General features: G+C 38.1%; 1 protein-coding gene across 2 annotated transcripts in view; it reads right to left on the bottom strand.

Annotated features, from left to right (window-relative positions):
* Prps (phosphoribosyl pyrophosphate synthetase) overlaps positions 1–19,456 on the bottom strand; it is a 56,617-nt gene that overhangs the window by 33,715 nt on the left and 3,446 nt on the right. For both annotated transcript variants that reach the window (XM_070084203.1, XM_070084204.1), the window contains exon 2: positions 16,313–16,496. In XM_070084203.1, the coding sequence (XP_069940304.1) occupies positions 16,313–16,496 (184 nt within the window). The remainder of the gene's footprint in view (positions 1–16,312; positions 16,497–19,456) is intronic.

Raw genomic sequence — 19,456 nt, forward strand, 5'->3', positions numbered from 1 at the left:
AGAAACTTTCACCATCACTCTTGCTATCACTAACTTGCCAGAGGCATGCTGACACTGCAAATAGGGTGCCCCTCCAAACTACAATATCTCCACCCCTCTTTCAGGGCTCAAGTCTTCCTAACTAGTTTCCCTGAATCCATTCATGTTACCTACACTCCAACAGCATATCATGTCATATAAATCACTTGCATCCACACTCGCCCATACTTGTTGAATGTCTAAGCATACAAAATCTCCTACCTCCCTCCCTCCAACCTTTCCAAGGATGACCCCTACCCCTCCTCCTCAATACAGTACAGATTTATAATCCTCCAAGACATCCTATTTTGCTCCATTCTCTCTAAATGTTCAAACCACATCAATATCAATAACCCTTCCTCAACCCTCTTGATAATATTTCTAGTAACCTTGCACTTCCTTATAATCTCCAAACTACAGATTCTCTGCATAATACAGTGGACCCCCGGTTAACGATATTTTTTCACTGCAGAAGTATGTTCAGGTGCCAGTACTGACCGAATTTGTTCCCATAAGAAATATTGTGAAGTAGATTAGTCCATTTCAGACCCCCAAACATATACGTACAAACTCACTCACATAAATACACTTACATAATTGGTCGCATTCGGAGGTAATCGTTATGCGGGGGTCCACTGTATTCACACCACACACTACCTACCCTCAGATAACATCTCCACTGCCTCCAATGTCCTCCTCACTGCAACATTTAAAACCCATGCCTCCAACCCATTTAAGAGTACTGGTACCACTATACTTTGGTACATTTCCCTTTTTGCCTACATGAATAAGGTTCGTTTAAAATATTCTTTATAAATTTGGTAATTTGTAGAGGAGAAAGGGTTACTAGCCCCTTGATCCTAGCATTTCACTGATTTACAGAGTATCTTCTCCACTCTCCCATGGAGAAAAAAGGAAATAACGTAAGAACTATTAAGAAAACAGAAGAAAACTCAGATAGGTGTGTATACATATACATGTACATGCATGTGTACTATGAACTAAATGTAAGCAGAGTGCAAGATGTACCTGTCATCTTGAGTGTTTATGAGACAGAAAAGGACACCAGCAATCCTATCATTGTGTAAAACAATTACAGTTTCCACTTCACACTCATCTGGCAGATTGGCAGTACCTGCCTGGGTGGTTGCTGTCTACTAACATACTGCCTAGATTTTATGAAATATAGCAAAAGAATTGTACTATTATAGTGGTAACCCCTCACCTTGCTTGACTTCACATTACTGGTATTACTGTAATACAAAATGCCAGAATTATTGGAATACAAAATGCCAGAATAAAATGATTAATTGTACACACACTGAGAAGGATAACATTATCCAAAGTTTATGTATGTACTGCACTAAAAGATGCAAATCTAATGAAAAATAAAAGTCCTGAAGCATCAAAGTAGGAAAATAAAATCTCTAGCCAAACTGAAAAATGATACAAAGGACATAAAACAAAACATATTGGACAAAATATATTCCCATAATGTTATTTGATCCTTACAAACTATGTCCCAGTAAGAGTTGCATATTCACTATGCAAGGGTAGAAAATATTTGACAATTTAAATTTTGGGTTTGGAATCCTTTGACTTAAGCCTAAAGCAAATATCCCAAGCACAACCACACACTTGAGAAGCAATGAAATTTTAGCCACATGTTTGTGAACCAATCAGATTTCATAAATAGGTGAGGCTATGTTTATATTCTGATAATTAGTTTACAGTGACTTAGAAGTGAACACTGCAGCCATTAGAAAACCCAACAGAGGACCATTAGACTAACAGCCTGGTACAGTAACTACTCCCACATCATGACTAACCTCTTTCTCTAGTAACAAATTTTGCAGAATTTTCTAATCCCAAAATAAGTTTTCTAATCTTCTATTACAAGTCAATTATATAAAAGGGTATTAGAGCAAAGTACAGGGTATTGCATGCTTGTTATTCGAGAGAGAGAGGGATGGGGGGGCAGAAAGCGAGAGTAAAATGTTCAACATGTTAGCTAACAAGGAAAAAATACTATACTACTACTACTACCACTACTCTGCAAACAATTAGTTAGCAGAAAATAGTTTAGCATAAACAAAAGTGAACATCATTTTTGTAAATTGGTAAAAAACTTCTATTTTAAAAATGCAGCAGTCAAACAGGTATAATATAGGAATGATGATAATAGATCTTGGGAAAATTTGTATTACATTAATCTCATGTTCTGTCTGTCATTTTTCCACACATAGGACATTCCTTACAAGCAGAACCTTAGCAAAGCATTTTCCAGAATTCATAATACATCTCTACAGTGCAGTACAGCAATCAAGATTAACAGTAAACATAAATGACAAATTTCCTGCATAGCTATCAAGAATTCACACCAAATGAAGTAACTGTCAGTGGAACATGTGAGAATCTTAAAAAATATAACTTTCCCAATCCAATTAAATACACAAGAAAGTATAAAGGTTAAAATAAGCAGAACATGTTACAACTTATCTTATCAAATATATTTTTCAATTTCATAGGAATCTATGAATTACCTGTAATGGTAACCTAGCTAATATACTACTCTTACAATTAAGTTTTTTTTTTTTTTTCAACAAGTCGGTCGACTCCCACCGAGGCAGGGTGACCCAAAAAAAAAAAAAAAAAAAAATCCCCCAAAAGAAAATACTTTCATCATCATTCAATACTTTCACCTCACTCATACATAATCACTGTCTTTGCAGAGGTGCTCAGATACGACAGTTTAGAAATCCCTCCAAACTGTCAATATCCCAGACCCCTCCTTTAAAGTGCAGGTACTGTGCTTCCCATTTCCAGGACTCAAGTCTGGCTATATAAAAATAACTGGTTTCCCTGAATCCATTCACTAAATATTACCCTGCTCACACTCCAACAGCTCATTAAGTCCCAAAAACCATTCGTCTCCATTTACTCCTATCCAACACGCTCACACACGTTTGCTGAAGTCCATGCTCCTCGCCCACAAAACCTCCTTTAACCCCTCCCTCCAACCTTTTCGAGGACGACCTCTACCCCTCCTTCCTTCCCCTACAGATTTATACACTCTCCAAGTCATTCTACTTTGATTCATTCTCTCTAAATTACCAAACCACCTCAGAAATCCCTCTTCAGCCCTCTGACTAATACTTTTAGTAACTCCACACCTCCTCCTAATTTCCACACTCCGAATTCTCTGCATAATGTTTACCCCACACATTGCCCTTAGACAGGACATCTCCACTGCCTCCAGCCGCCTCCTTGCTGCAGCATTTACAACCCAAGCTTCACACCCATATAAGAGTGTTGATACCACTATACTTTCATACACTTAAGTGTCATGGAAAAACAAAAGTGCTTCTATACTACTCAAACAGGCTGAAAAAAGAAGTTACTAAGATAGAACAAGCAAAATACTACAGTATACCTAAATACACATTTCATCAACTCTTTGCTGTAAGTTATTCCATGGATTAGTTCATATCTCTGAAGTGGTGGAATATTTTTGTCATTTTTTACCATTCTTTTCTCACTTCCTGGCAATAAAAAAAAATTATTGGATATGAATAGCTTTAAATACTATGAAATGTTTGCTCACATGGCTTATACCTCCTGGTTCCTTTCAAGTGGTATATTATAGCATTCTTTATTTATATAACACACATTTTAGGGCATATTGTTTTGAAGAAGTAAAATGACATATGGTATTGTTTTGCAGGAGGTAGAATGACATATTATTATTTTTTTATTATTATCACACTGGCCGATTCCCACCAAGGCAGGGTGGCCCGAAAAAGAAAAACTTTCACCATCATTCACTCCATCACTGTCTTGCCAGAAGGGTGCTTTACACTACAGTTTTTAAACTGCAACATTAACACCCCTCCTTCAGAGTGCAGGCACTGTACTTCCCATCTCCAGGACTCAAGTCCGGCCTGCCGGTTTCCCTGAATCCCTTCATAAATGTTACTTTGCTCACACTCCAACAGCACGTCAAGTATTAAAAACCATTTGTCTCCATTCACTCCTATCAAACACGCTCACGCATGACATATTGTATACATAAGCCTTTGAGCTAAGAGACCACTACTTTTTTTTTAAGTGATCAAATCTGCGTGTCCCATTCTTTTCACTCATCATACCACATTTGCAAACACCCCAAGATAGGATTTATACATCGATTTCCCATTGGCTACAATGTACAGAATTAGTATTGCTAACTGATTCCATTTTCCCTAATTTGTACCCAATATGCACAGCAACAAAAATACAACAAACTGCTCCACAATCATACCTCCCAATGTGGTAAACTCAGAATTCTGAGGAAAGCGACATTAAACCAACTAGCACTCCACAATTTTGTCAAAATACAACAACTCTGATTTATGGGAAAAAACATAAGTTAAAATTTCACTGGAAACAGTAACTAACCACACTATTTAAAACTTTTCAGCATGTTCTGTAAAAAAAATTTCAACAAGGCATTGAAGTGCTACAAAAGTACCTAGTCAAAAAATACTCTCAAGACATAGCAAGAAAAGGGTCATCTTTACTGGATTAGCATCTGAAGGAAATAATGGTTTTAGCAAGCTTCTGTAAAGATTTATTCTTGGGCCACTTGTTGAATCTGCACAAATTACATTAATGAAAAGTACTCTAACCCCATAAAACTTCTAACTACAAACATGTACAGAAAAGTTAAATGAATATAGTGCCAAGCCAATGCAAAATGACCTACATGAAATTTAGAAATTGTCACAGGAATGGAAAATTCTATTCAGTATAAAATAAAAAAAGCAAGACAATGAAAATGGCTGTATATGCTCTTAAGTAAACACCCTGGCATGTACCTGGAGCTGTTTCTAGAGCTCACTGCTTCTACAGCCTGGTCTCTGACCAGACATTCTGATCTGCCAGGCTATAGGAGCTTCAATTCCTCATTGGCATCATAGTCATTAGAAGACTTTCTTTTGCAGAAAGTTCTTAGATTTCCTCTTAAAACTGGGTCTATTAAGATTATTAACCTCTCCCTCCATTTTTTTTTTAAATCCTTGGGGTCCCTATAATACTAGTAGTTCTCTTAATATACAGTAGAACCTCAAATTTCGAACGTATCACTTATCGAACTTTTCGAAAATCGAACGCTTTTATCGAACCAACTTTGTCCCTATTATTGAACTCGCCCCTATTTTCGAACTGCCGGGTACCGGACCAGTCTGGCAGCCCGCTCTGCCCACGTCCCCATGCAGGCACTGTAAGCCTGTCTGGTTTTGTTGATGCTTGAGTGAATACTAACCTGCGCTCTCATTCAAACATTTTACGATTATTTCATTGTTAAGTGCTTGTGGGACAGTAAAATAAGCTACCATGGGCCCAAAGAAACTTGCTAATGGTACCCTTGTGATAAAGAAAGTGAGAAATGCCATAGATGTGAAAAAGGAAATACAGTGGACCCCCGCATAGCGAACTTAATCCGTGCAAGAGGGCTGGTCGTTATGCGAAATGTTCGCTATGCGAATTAATTTTCCCCATAAGAAATAATGGAAATAAAATTAATCCGTGCAAGACACCCAAAAGTATGAAAAAAATTTTTTTTTACCACAAAAAAATGTTAATTTTAGTACACACAAACTGAAAAAGGCATGCACAATTACATGACACTTACTTTTATTGAAGATCTGGTGATGATTGATGGGATGGGAGGAGGGGAGAGAGAGTGTTAGTGTTTAGAAGGGGAATCCCCTTCCATTAGGACTTGAGGTAGCAAGTCCTTTTCCGGGGTTACTTCCCTTCTTCTTTTAATGCCACTAGGACCAGCTTCAGAGTCACTGGACCTCTGTCGCACAACAAATCTGTCCATAGAGCTCTGTACCTCCCGTTCCTTTACGATTTGTCTAAAATGGGCCATAACATTGTCATTGAAATAGTCACCAGCACGGCTTGCAACAGCTGTGTCAGGGTGATTTTCATCCATAAAGGTTTGCAGTTCAACCCACTGTGCACACATTTCCTTAATTTTTGAAGTAGGCACAATGGATTCCACAACTGGCATAGGCTTCTCAGGGTTAGCCCCAAACCCTTCAAAATCTTTCTTAATTTCCATACTAATTCTCACCCTTTTTACCACAGGGTTGGCACTAGAAGCTTTCTTGGGGCCCATGGTCACTTATTTTCCAGAAACAGCACCGAAAACACTGTAATAATACAAAATATTCCGAGTGTATGCTTGAATGTTACCGCGGAGGCTGGCTGGTAAACAATGGACGCGTCTCGGGCGAAGGTCGCTGAGCGGGTTTTTGTCCACTATGCGGGGCAAAATTTTGGCGAACAAAGCGTTCGCTATGCGGATTGTTCGCTATGCAAGGCGTTCGCTATGCGGGGGTCCACTGTAATAAAGAAGTATGAGAGTGGTGTGAGATTTGTTGAGCTTGCCAGGATGTACAGAGGACTGTGGACAGCTATTTTGTGAGACAGAAACAGACGACTGTAGACAGTTATTTTGTGAGACAGGGGTCCAGTGACTCTCAAACTGGTCCTAGTAGCATTAAAATACAGAGAAGGGAAGTAACCCCAGAGAGGGCTTTGCTACCTAAAGTCTTAATGGAGGGGGATTCTCCTTCCAAACACTAACTCCAACTCCTTCTCTCCTCCCTATCTTCCAGATGCCATCACCAATTTTCAATAAAGGTAAGTAAAAATGTTATTTTATATTTTTTTTATTATTTATTTTATTATCACACCGGCCGATTCCCACCAAGGCAGGGTGGCCCGAAAAAGAAAAACTTTCACCATCATTCACTCCATCACTGTCTTGCCAGAAGGGTGCTTTACACTACAGTTTTTAAACTGCAACATTAACACCCCTCCTTCAGAGTGCAGGCACTGTACTTCCCATCTCCAGGACTCAAGTCCGGCCTGCCGGTTTCCCTGAATCCCTTCATAAATGTTACTTTGCTCACACTCCAACAGCACGTCAAGTATTAAAAACCATTTGTCTCCATTCACTCCTATCAAACACGCTCACGCATGCCTGCTGGAAGTCCAAGCCCCTCGCACACAAAACCTCCTTTACCCCCTCCCTCCAACCCTTCCTAGGCCGACCCCTACCCCGCCTTCCTTCCACTACAGACTGATACACTCTTGAAGTCATTCTGTTTCGCTCCATTCTCTCTACATGTCCGAACCACCTCAACAACCCTTCCTCAGCCCTCTGGACAACAGTTTTGGTAATCCCGCACCTCCTCCTAACTTCCAAACTACGAATTCTCTGCATTATATTCACACCACACATTGCCCTCAGACATGACATCTCCACTGCTTCCAGCCTTCTCCTCGCTGTAACATTCATCACCCACGCTTCACACCCATATAAGAGCGTTGGTAAAACTATACTCTCATACATTCCCCTCTTTGCCTCCAAGGACAAAGTTCTTTGTCTCCACAGACTCCTAAGTGCACCACTCACTCTTTTTCCCTCATCAATTCTATGATTCACCTCATCTTTCATAGACCCATCCGCTGACACGTCCACTCCCAAATATCTGAATACGTTCACCTCCTCCATACTCTCTCCCTCCAATCTGATATTCAATCTTTCATCACCTAATCTTTTTGTTATCCTCATAACCTTACTCTTTCCTGTATTCACCTTTAATTTTCTTCTTTTGCACACCCTACCAAATTCATCCACCAATCTCTGCAACTTCTCTTCAGAATCTCCCAAGAGCACAGTGTCATCAGCAAAGAGCAGCTGTGACAACTCCCACTTTGTGTGTGATTCTTTATCTTTTAACTCCACGCCTCTTGCCAAGACCCTCGCATTTACTTCTCTTACAACCCCATCTATAAATATATTAAACAACCACGGTGACATCACACATCCTTGTCTAAGGCCTACTTTTACTGGGAAAAAATTTCCCTCTTTCCTACATACTCTAACTTGAGCCTCACTATCCTCGTAAAAACTCTTCACTGCTTTCAGTAACCTACCTCCTACACCATACACTTGCAACATCTGCCACATTGCCCCCCTATCCACCCTGTCATACGCCTTTTCCAAATCCATAAATGCCACAAAGACCTCTTTAGCCTTATCTAAATACTGTTCACTTATATGTTTCACTGTAAACACCTGGTCCACACACCCCCTACCTTTCCTAAAGCCTCCTTGTTCATCTGCTATCCTATTCTCCGTCTTACTCTTAATTCTTTCAATTATAACTCTACCATACACTTTACCAGGTACACTCAACAGACTTATCCCCCTATAATTTTTGCACTCTCTTTTATCCCCTTTGCCTTTATACAAAGGAACTATGCATGCTCTCTGCCAATCCCTAGGTACCTTACCCTCTTCCATACATTTATTAAATAATTGCACCAACCACTCCAAAACTATATCCCCACCTGCTTTTAACATTTCTATCTTTATCCCATCAATCCCGGCTGCCTTACCCCCTTTCATTTTACCTACTGCCTCACGAACTTCCCCCACACTCACAACTGGCTCTTCCTCACTCCTACAAGATGTTATTCCTCCTTCCTTATTTAAATTTATTAATACATAACTGAACACTATATTTGTTGTGTGTATGTAAAACTATAATTAATCTCTATAAAATGTATTTTTTTGTGAATATGTTTGGGTTCCTGGAACGGATTAATTGTATTTCCATTATTTCTTATAGGAAATATTGCTTCGCTTTTCAGACTTTTCGAATTTAGAACTAGCTCCTGGAACGGATTAAGTTCGATATTTGAGGTTCCACTGTACAGTACTTTGTTTGGTGTACCTCTACATATTGTTGGAACTATTTTGCACGTTCTTTTGTATTTCCCATCCATATTTTTGTTTTTGTGTGCAGGGTCTGGCACTGGCTACAGTATTTTCCAGATTTAAATTATTATACAAGGTTTCTTGAAAGGAATGAAACGTCTTTCTTTCAATTGCCTATAATTATTGTATGAACATAGGTTTTTATGCAAAAAAGTTTAAATGTTGTTCATTGTGGTTACTATCTTTCAAGTGTCTTGTACAGCAGAAACCTTATTTCTCATCAGTTGTCCTTCAACCCTTGTCCAGTTATGAAACACCTTAGACCTGTAGTGTAGACATTTCATTTCAAGAATGTGGACATTTTACTTCAAGAATGCACAAATAGTAACAGTTGTCATTTTGTTTGCTGTGAGCCTCAGGGACATGATCCTTGTGGCTTGTGAAAGGTCTTCTTACTTACCCATTTTATCTTAAGAGCTTCTGCAAATAAATATAAGTAAACTGTTTTCTGAAGGCACACAAGATATGATTTTGGGTTTAAAAGTTGTAAATACTGTATTCAGTTGAAAAAGATAACAGCATTTCCAGTAGGAAACATTATCAACAAAGATATACCAGGATAGTATCACTGAAAAAAATGTAAACAGCAATGACTTAAATTGATAACTAAAAGTACTGAGAGTGTTGAATGATGGCGAAAGTGTTTCTGTTTTGTCACCCTGCCTCGGTGGGAGACGGCCAACGTGTTAAATATTTTGAAGTGGTTTCGTTTACAAAATCAGTTTTGCTCAATAGCTAAAATATTTGGGATTTATTCAGTCAGACCCTTTTGAAATATTTTTTAATTCTGTATCCCTCAGCATAACTGGGCAAATAAGATAGCTTGAGTCGGGGATGAATTTTGTTGCTACGTGTTTATATTTTTCGAGTGATATAAAATACAGTGGAGCCCCGGATAATGTAGTCGTCGAATTTCGTAATATTCGGTAATCGTAATTGTCATTTAGCTCAGTAATAGTCATTCATCCCGAACGCATCCGAGCGGCCCGACACACCATTTACAGTCAGTGTGCCATTGTTTAGCAGCCAGTGAGCACGATCCCACACGTTCATACGATACATTTCGTAATATTCCATTCGTTTTAGTGTTTGCAGCTGCTAAGCCACCACGGGCCAAAAGAAAGCTCCTAGTGCCAGCCCTTTGGTAAAGAAGGCGATAAACACGATAGAATTCAAGAAAGAACACACCAGCCAGGGTACTTCCCCACACACACGATTCTTAATGAGAACTTTTTTTTTTTTTTTAACAAGTCGGCCGTCTCCCAATGAGGCAGGGTGCCCCAAAAAGAAAATACTTTCATCATCAATCAACACTTTCACCTCACTCATACATAATCACTGTTTTTGCAAAGGTGCTCAGAATACAACAGTTTAGAAGTATATACGTATAAAGATACACAACACATCCCTCCAAACTGCCAATATCCCAAACCCCTCCTTTAAAGTGCAGGCATTGTACTTCCCATTTTTAGGACTCTAGTCCGGTTATATAAAATAACCGGTTTCCCTGAATCCCTTCACTAAATATCCTGCTCACACTCCAACAGCTTGTCAGGTCCCAATATATCTTGACACCTATAAATAAGTGAAGATCCTTCCCTAATTGTCAGCCAATCACTGAAATTGATAAGGAATAGATACGAAAGAAAATCTAGGAATAATCAAATACGTATACCTTAGAAAATAATGGCAAGAAAACACTTTTCAAACTTAATCCATTCTGTATGCCCCACCTCAACTGTTTAATTTAAGCACAGAGAACACAAAGACATTACAGTACAGTGGACCCCTGGTTATCATAATTAATCCATACCAGAGTGTGTGACTAAAGCCGAATTTGACAATATCCGAATTCATTTTCCCCATAATAAATAATATAAATCCAATTAATCCATTCCAGACACCCAAAAGTATTAACAAAAATTATTTTTTATAAATTAAATATAGATTTACATACAGAAAAGAATGAGAAATCGAGTATAAAACAATCATATCACACTTACCTTTACCCCTTTCAGGGTTTTCGACATACTAGTACGGCTCACGCACCAGGGTTATTGACGTACTAGTACGGCTTACGCACCAGGGTTATTAACGTACTAGTACGCCTAAATTCTAGCGCCTTAAAATCTACCGAGAAAGCTGGTAGGCCTACATATGAAAGAATGGACCTATGTGGTCAGTGTGCGCAGTATAAAAAAAATCCTGCAGCACACAGTGCGTAATGAGAAAAAAAAACTTTGACCATGTTTTGGGATTAAAACAGCGACTTTGCACTGTATTTTCGTATGGTATTTATGGTTGTATTCTAATTTTCCTGGTCTCATTTTATAGAATGGAAGACATGTTACAGAAATTGAGATGATTTTGACTGGTTTCACAATGAAAAGTACCTTGAAATTGAGCTCAAAGTAGCAGAAATGTTCAATTTTTACCAAAGTTCAAAAGTAAACAAATCATGCTAAGCGTCCAATACACGTCAACTGGTGAGTTCAATATTCTTTCACAAGTGCGCTGATATTATTTATATCATTTCTACAGTAAAATTCTATTTTTTGTAAGAATAAAAATTCGAAGTGGAAAGCAAAAGAAATATAAGAGGGGCCTGGGAACATGACTAACGAACAGAGAACTTGTTATTTTAGTGCCAGGAATGTCTTTCTTGTTTATTCTGGGTCCTATTTAGAAATTGGCATCTTCTGAAATTTGTGTGAAATTGGCAAAATTGCCAATTTCTAACCACTTGATTTGATAGTTGAAATTGGTAAATGGGTGGTTTCTTGTACTCATTCGATAGAAAAAATGGAGTTCTAGCGAAATAAATATGATTTTTGTCAACTAGTACACAAGACTTGGCCAAAAATAGGGTTCAAAGTGGGTGGAATCACCGATGCGTAAACATCGGCAAGACCGCTAACTTCGCGAGAGCATAATTCCATAAGTTTTCAATCAAATTTCATACTTTTGGTGTCATTATGATCGGGAAAAGACTCTCTATCATTTCATAAGAAAAAAAAAAAATTTTTCCCCGAAAAATTTTCGACCCTGAGAACAAGTTCAGGACAGGGCCTCTTGACCCTGAAAGGTTTAATGAAGACTCTTGTTGGTGTATAGAAGATAGGAGGAGGGAAGAGGGTTAGGGTGATGTTCCTCCACAAATGTTTGCACCTCACTCTATTCTGCACAAATGGTCTTAATCTTTCAAGGTACCTTCTTCCCTCTCTCTTCCTCCTCCTCTGAAGCAATTTCCTCAGCTGGTGTACAGAAGAACATAAGAAAGCAGGAACAATGCAGCAGGCCTACTGGCCCATATTAGGCAGGTCCTTCACAAACCATCCCACTAACAGAATCGTATTTGCCCAACCCAATTTTCAATGCTCCCCGAGCAATAAGATTTGATAATTTTATTCACTCATGCACAAGTCCCACTTAAATAGTGTGAGGGGAGGTACCTTGTCTGATGTGTGGGGAAGTACCCTGGCTGGTATGTTCTTTCTTGAATTCTATCATGTTTATCGCCTTCTTTACCAAAGGGCTGGCACTAGGATCCTTCTTTTGGCCCGTGGTGGCTTATTTAGCAGCTGCAAGTACTAAAACGAATAGAATATTACGAAATATATCGTATGAATGCGTGGGATCGTGCCCACTGGCTGCTAAACAATGGCACACTGACTGTAAATGGTTTGTCGGGCCGCTCGGACGTGTTCGGGACGAATGACTATTACTGAACTAAATGACGATCACTCAGTCAATATTCTGATGAAAAAACATTACGATTACTGAATATTACGAAATCCGACGACTACTATATCTGGGGCTCCACTGTATTTTATATCACTGGAAAAATATAAACACATGGCAACAAAATTCACCACAGACTCAAGCTATCTTATTTGCCTAGTTATGCTGAGGAACATAACATTAAAAAATATTTCAAAAGGGTCTGACTGAATAAATCTCAAATATTTTAGCTATTGAGCAAAACTGATGTTGTAAACCATAACCACTTCAAAATATCTAACTTGACAAAAAAAAAATTTTTTTTTTTAACATGCTGGCCATCTCCCACCGAGGCAGGGTGACAAAAGAGAAACATTTTCACCATCATTCAACACTTTTAATACTTTTAGTTATCAATTTAACCCTTTCAGGGTCCACAGGCCCTCTCAGAAACTTGTTCCCAGGGTTCCCCAAATTTAAAAAAAAAAAAAAAAAAAAAAAAAAAAAATGAAAAGATAGACAATCTTTTCCCGATCATAATGACACCAAAAGTATGAAATTTGATGGAAAACTTAGGGAATTATGCTCTCGCGAAGTTAGTGGTCTTGACAATGTTTACGCATCGGTGATTTTGCCCACTTTGAGCCCTATTTTCGGCCAATTCCAATGTACTAGTCGACAAAAATCATAACTATTTCGCTAGAACTCCATTTTTTCTATCGAATGAGTACAAGAAACCACCAATTTACCAATTTCAACTATCCAATACAGTGGTCAGAATTTAGCAGTTTTGCCAATTTCACACAAATTTCAAAAGATGCCAATTTCCAAATAGGGTCCAGAATAAACAAGAAGGACATTCCTGGCACTAAAACAAAATTTCCTCTGTTCATTAGTCATGTCCCCAGGCCCCTCTTACATTTCTTTTGCTTTCCACTTTGGATTTTTATTCTAACAAAAAATAAGATTTACTGTTACGCAGACTACTGCATTAGTGTAGAAATGGTATAAATAATATCGGCGCACTTGTGAAAGAATATTAGACTCACCAGTTGACATGTATTGGACGCTTAGCATGATTTGTTTACTTTTGAACTTTGGTAAAAATTGAACATTTCTGCTACTTTGAGCTCAATTTCAAAGTACTTTTCATTGTGAAACCAGTCAAAATCATCTCAATTTCTGTAATATGTCTTCCATTCTATACAATGAGACTGGGAAAACTAGAATACAACAATAAATGCCATACAAAAATATAGTGCAAAGTCGCTGTTTTAATCCAAAAACATGGTCAGTTTTTTTTTCTCATTATGCACTGTGTGCTGCAGGATTTTTTATACACTGACCACATAGGCCCATTCTTTCATATGTAGGCCTACCAGCTTTCTCTCACTAGATTTGAAGGCGCTAGAATTTATGCGTACTAGTACGTCATGGACACTGGTGCGTAAGCCGTACTAGTACAGCAGAAACCCTGAAAGAGTTAAGTCATTGCTCTGTTTACATTTTTGTCAGTGATACTATCCTAGTATATCTTTGTTGATATTGTTTCCTGCTAGAAATGCTGTGATCTTTTTCAACTGAATACAGTATTTACAACTTTTAAACCCAAAATCATATCTCGTGTGCCTTCAGAAAACAGTTTACTTATATTTACTTGCAGAAGCTCTTAAGATAAAATGGGTAAGAAAGAAGACCCTTCACAAGCCACAAGGATCATGTCCCTGAGGCTCACAGCAAATAAAATGACAACTGCATCCTTGAAGTAAAATGTCCACATTCTTGACATGAAATGTCTACACTACAGGTCTAAGGTGTTTCATGACTGGACAAGGGTTGAAGGACAACTGATAAGAAATAAGGTTTCATTTGGGCCTTCTGCTGTATAAGACACTTAAGAGATAGTAACCACAACGAATAACATTTAAACTTTTTTGCATAAAAACCTACGTTCATACAATAATTATAGGCAATTGAAAGAAACCTTGTATAATAATTTAAATCTGGAAAATACTGTAGCCAGTGCCAGACCCTGCACACAAAAACAAAAAAATGGATGGGAAATACAAAAGAACGTGCAAAATAGTTCCAACAATATGTAGAGGTATACTAAACAAAGTACGTAAGTGCGTTTGTACGTGTATATTTGGGAGTCTGAAATGGACTAATCTACTTCACAATATTTCTTATGGGAACAAATTCGGTCAGTACTGGCACCTGAACATACTTCTGGAGTGAAAAAATATCGTTAACCGGGGGTCCACTGTACTGTACATTTAAGGGAACTACTGGTATTACAGGGACCCCAAGGATTTAAAAAAAAAAAAAATGGAGGGAGAGGGGAATAATTTTAACAGACCCAGTTTTAAGAGGATATCTAAGAACTTCCTGCAAAAGAAAGTCTTCTGAAATGACTATGATGCCAATGAGGGACTGAAGCTCCTACAGCCTGGCAGATCAGAATGTCTGGTCCGAGACCAGGCTGTAGAAGCAACGAGCTCTAGAAACAGCTCCAGGTATGCTCCAGGCACACTCTAGGGTGTTTACTTAAGAGCATATACAGCCTCTCCTCACTTAGCGACGTACTCGTTGACTGATGACTCGGACTTACGACGGGCTCTCTGGCCAGTATGCATACCTAAATAACGTAAATTAGAACTGATTTCCAATATTCTATTTATTACAGTATACAGTACACTACTGTATAAACATTTAAAAGTTAACTAAAAATGTTATAAATGGTGCAAAGGCGACATTAAAACAATATCACAGATGGTTGACACAATTTTTATTATATTTTTTTATTAACACACTGGCCGATTCCCACCAAGGCAGGGTGGCCCGAAAAAGAAAAACTTTCACCATCATTCACTCCATCACTGTCTTGCCAGAAGGGTGCTTTACACTACAGTTTTTAAACTGCAACATTAACACCCCTCCTTCAGAGTGCAGGCACTGTACTTCCCATCTCCAGGACTCAAGTCCTGCCTGCCGGTTTCCCTGAATCCCTTCATAAATGTTACTTTGCTCACACTCCAACAGCAGGTCAAGTATTAAAAACCATTTGTCTCCATTCGCTCCTATCAAACATGCTCACGCATGCCCGTTGGAAGTCCAAGCCCCTCGCACACAAAACCTCCTTTACACCCTCCCTCCAACCCTTCCTAGGCCGACCCCTACCCCGCCTTCCTTCCACTACAGACTGATACACTCTTGAAGTCTTTCTGTTTCGCTCCATTCTCTCTACATGTCCGAACCACCTCAACAACCCTTCCTCAGCCCTCTGGACATCAGTTTTGGTAATCCCGCACCCCTCCTAACTTCCAAACTACGAATTCTCTGCATTATATTCACACCACACATTGCCGACACAAACCCACTACAATTTAGCGACGAATTCATTTACCAATGTGGTCTTAGGAACAGAACTCCGTTGTTAAGTGAGGAGAAGCTGCATTACCCAAGTAAATTATTCACAAGAATTTATTAAAACAGATTTATAACTTAAAACATACAACCAATATGACATGAAAACAAGATAAATAATGATGGTCTACATTTACACCTAGTAAACTAAACCATATGAAGTCTCATTCAAACTATCAATACTGCAACAATTACATTCTACAAACATTAATGGTTACATTCTAAAATAAAAAAAATGATAAATTAAAGAATGTTGCATTAAAGCAGTCTATGAAATCCATCCTCAAAATTAGTAAATTAACTAACCTTATCCTTCTTATCCTGCCTAGCATACGGAAAGCATGGAATGACAGCAGTAACACGAGCAGCAGAAGCAATTTTGCATGCATTGATCATGATGAGCATCTCCATCAAATTATCATTTATCTCTCCACAGCCACTCTGAACAATGTAGACATCTTCACCTCGCACGCTCTCCCCGATTTCCACACTGAAAGTACAGTTAATGCAAGATATAGTCTGCATGTAATAAAACATTGTTTGGCACAAAAGAAAGCCACTAGCACACAATGTTTTTGCACAAACTAATCCTAATGCTTAAAGACTACTTAAGATTTAAACAGACTTATATAAGATTTAGGATTTCTTATGCAGTTAACTACAATCATATGTACAATAAGAAAGGTAGCCTAATGAATAAATGGTACAATTTCAATTGTATATTTCTTGAGCAAGGATATATTTTCATAATGCATTACAAGATTAATCATGTGACCAAAACATCATTATTCTGTTCAAATTGGATAGACAGCAAAATGTAAAACATAATAAATTAGCTTATGCTATTTAATAATTGCACAAAAAAATGGTAAATTCAAAAGTAATTTCTTTAAAAATCAAGTTCCATCACAATTCCATGAAAACTCTGAATTATGAACTGGTAAATATATTTGTTATTATTCATAAGGATATCTGATATACACATCAGAACTTTAAATTAACCCTTTGAGGGTCTGTCCCGTAGATCTACGGCTTTACGTTCAGGGTCCAAACCGTAGATCTACGTCATGAGCTCAGCTCACTCTGATAAACTGTGAGTGGTACATTTGGGCCTAGATATGAGAATACATCTATGTGGTATGTGTGCACCACATAAAACAGATCCTGCAGCACGCTGTGTATAATGAGAGAAAAAAACTGAGATCATGATTTTCGATTAAAACAGCGACTTTGCAGTGTTTTTTCGTATGTTTTTTATAGTTCTATTTGCGATTTCTTGGTCTCATTTGATAGAATGGAAGACATATTACAGAAATAGAGATGATTTTGATTGGTTTTAGCACTGGAAATGGCTTGAAACTGAGCTCAAAGTAGCAGATGTTAAATTTTTGCCGATATTCAAGAGTAAACAAACGACCTCACACGTCTAATACACGCCAGCTGGTGGGTCTAATATGCATTCACAAATATGGTGATGATATTTATACAATTATTACAGTATTGCATAACAGTAAATCTTCTATTTTTTGGTGTGAATAAAAATTCATTATGTGAATAAAAAATCAAAATGGAATTTATTTGTAAAGTCTCAAAACATAACTAATGAACAGAGGAAATGTTAGTTTAGTTCCAGGAATACCTACAATGTTTATTCTGGACCCTATTTTGAAATTGGAATATTTTGAACTTTGTGTTAAATTGGCCAAATTAACAATTTCCGATCACTTTAATTTGTAGTTGAAACAGTTGACTTGGCGATTTCTTGTGCTCAATCGATAGAATAGAAGTAATATTAGAGAAATAGCTAAGAATTTGGTTGACTGGAATAATGTAATTGGCCTAAAATGGGAGTCAAAGTCAGCAAAATCGCCGATTCGTAAATATCGCTGACACATCAAAATTCGCGAGAGCATAATTTCGTCAATTTTCCATCAAATTTCGTACTTTTTTTATTACCTTCACAAAAAGATTCTCTACCATTTCATAAGAAAAAATAACAATTTTTTTTCTTTGAAAATTCTTGGACACTGGGGCACCACTTCAGATTTGGGCCTTGGACCCTGAAGGGGTTAAAAAGCCATTTTTCAACCTTTTCCTGGTAGCCATGGTTATTACTGACTAATATCATCTGGAAAAGAAAAAGCACACAGAAAAGTTAATAAAAGACCTTGAAAAAACCATTCTGTTCCCGGAAATGCACAAACTGAATATCTAGGTCGGATGCCGTGCTCCTTCCTTAAGTGACATGACTGACCTGACTAGGTCAAGGCACTGGCTTAAGCAAGTGGGAGAACTGGATGTGCCTCACATTGGCCAGTAGGCCTGTTGCAGTGTTCTTTCTTTCTTATGTTCTTAAATCACAGAATGAGTGACCTTTGATATACCTTTGAAGATTTTCACTATCAGATCCCAGTCATGGGCCAGGCTTGTTTGGTGCTTTCCTGGTCAACCAAGCTGTTGCTAGTGGAGGCCTGCTGCCCCACATAACCATCACAGCCTGGTTGATCTGGCACCTGGTGCCCATAACAAGCAAATCCAAAAACTCACAGGCCAGGAAAAGAATGAAAGGGATGGCAGGAAATTACACATTCAGATAAGCTGCAGGGACATGAGAGAGCAGCGCCAATATATAAGCAGTAAAGAAGTGGAATGAATTGATAACATACTGGGGTTCAGAAACTAATGACAGCTATTTTACATCATTCAGTAGAAACCTAAAAGCAAGGACCAAGGGCTAGACCAGTAACTGATAGTTACTCATGGACCAGGCCGCGGGGGCGCTGATCCCCGGAATAACCTCCAGGTACTCAAATACTCACTCTCTTACCTCACCTTGCATGATTAGTCTACCAAGCCCACAAGATCTTCACTGAATTACATAGGTGATTTATTTAGTTTCATAATTTGAATATTTTTCATGCTCTACTGTAAGAGAAAATGGCCAGAAAGTAGCAAAGACCCCCACAGAAAATAGTTGAAAGGATAAGCAACAGGTAGGAGACTTCAAAGACTTCCACAAGTACCAGATATACATAATTACAGCACACTTATGTACATAAATATGGATGCTGGACACGCATGAAAAGTAACATTTAAGAATAACTCTCCAAATCTCCACTGCAATAACTGTTCAAAATAAAAGCTTAACAGGTGGCAATATCGTAATGGCGAAGCAAGGTTTATATAACCCCCATAGTAAAACCTTAAAGCCAAACTTTAATTGAACTGCATTTTTTTTTAATAAACACACCAACTAGATTTGACTAATAAAAATATGCAAAACTTTAGTGATAGTAAAGTACATGAACCAATACAGACTTTTTCAAAGGGTAGATCACTACCACCAACTAGATGTCCTTCCTCAGGATAAGGCACAAGCAGCACCCACTCTTGCCATACCAAAAGCCTACTTACTTTTATCACAAAATTCCTAGCTAGTTATCAACTATG

This window comes from Cherax quadricarinatus, chromosome 12 (assembly GCF_038502225.1).
Source record: "Cherax quadricarinatus isolate ZL_2023a chromosome 12, ASM3850222v1, whole genome shotgun sequence".
NCBI lineage: Eukaryota > Metazoa > Arthropoda > Malacostraca > Decapoda > Parastacidae > Cherax > Cherax quadricarinatus.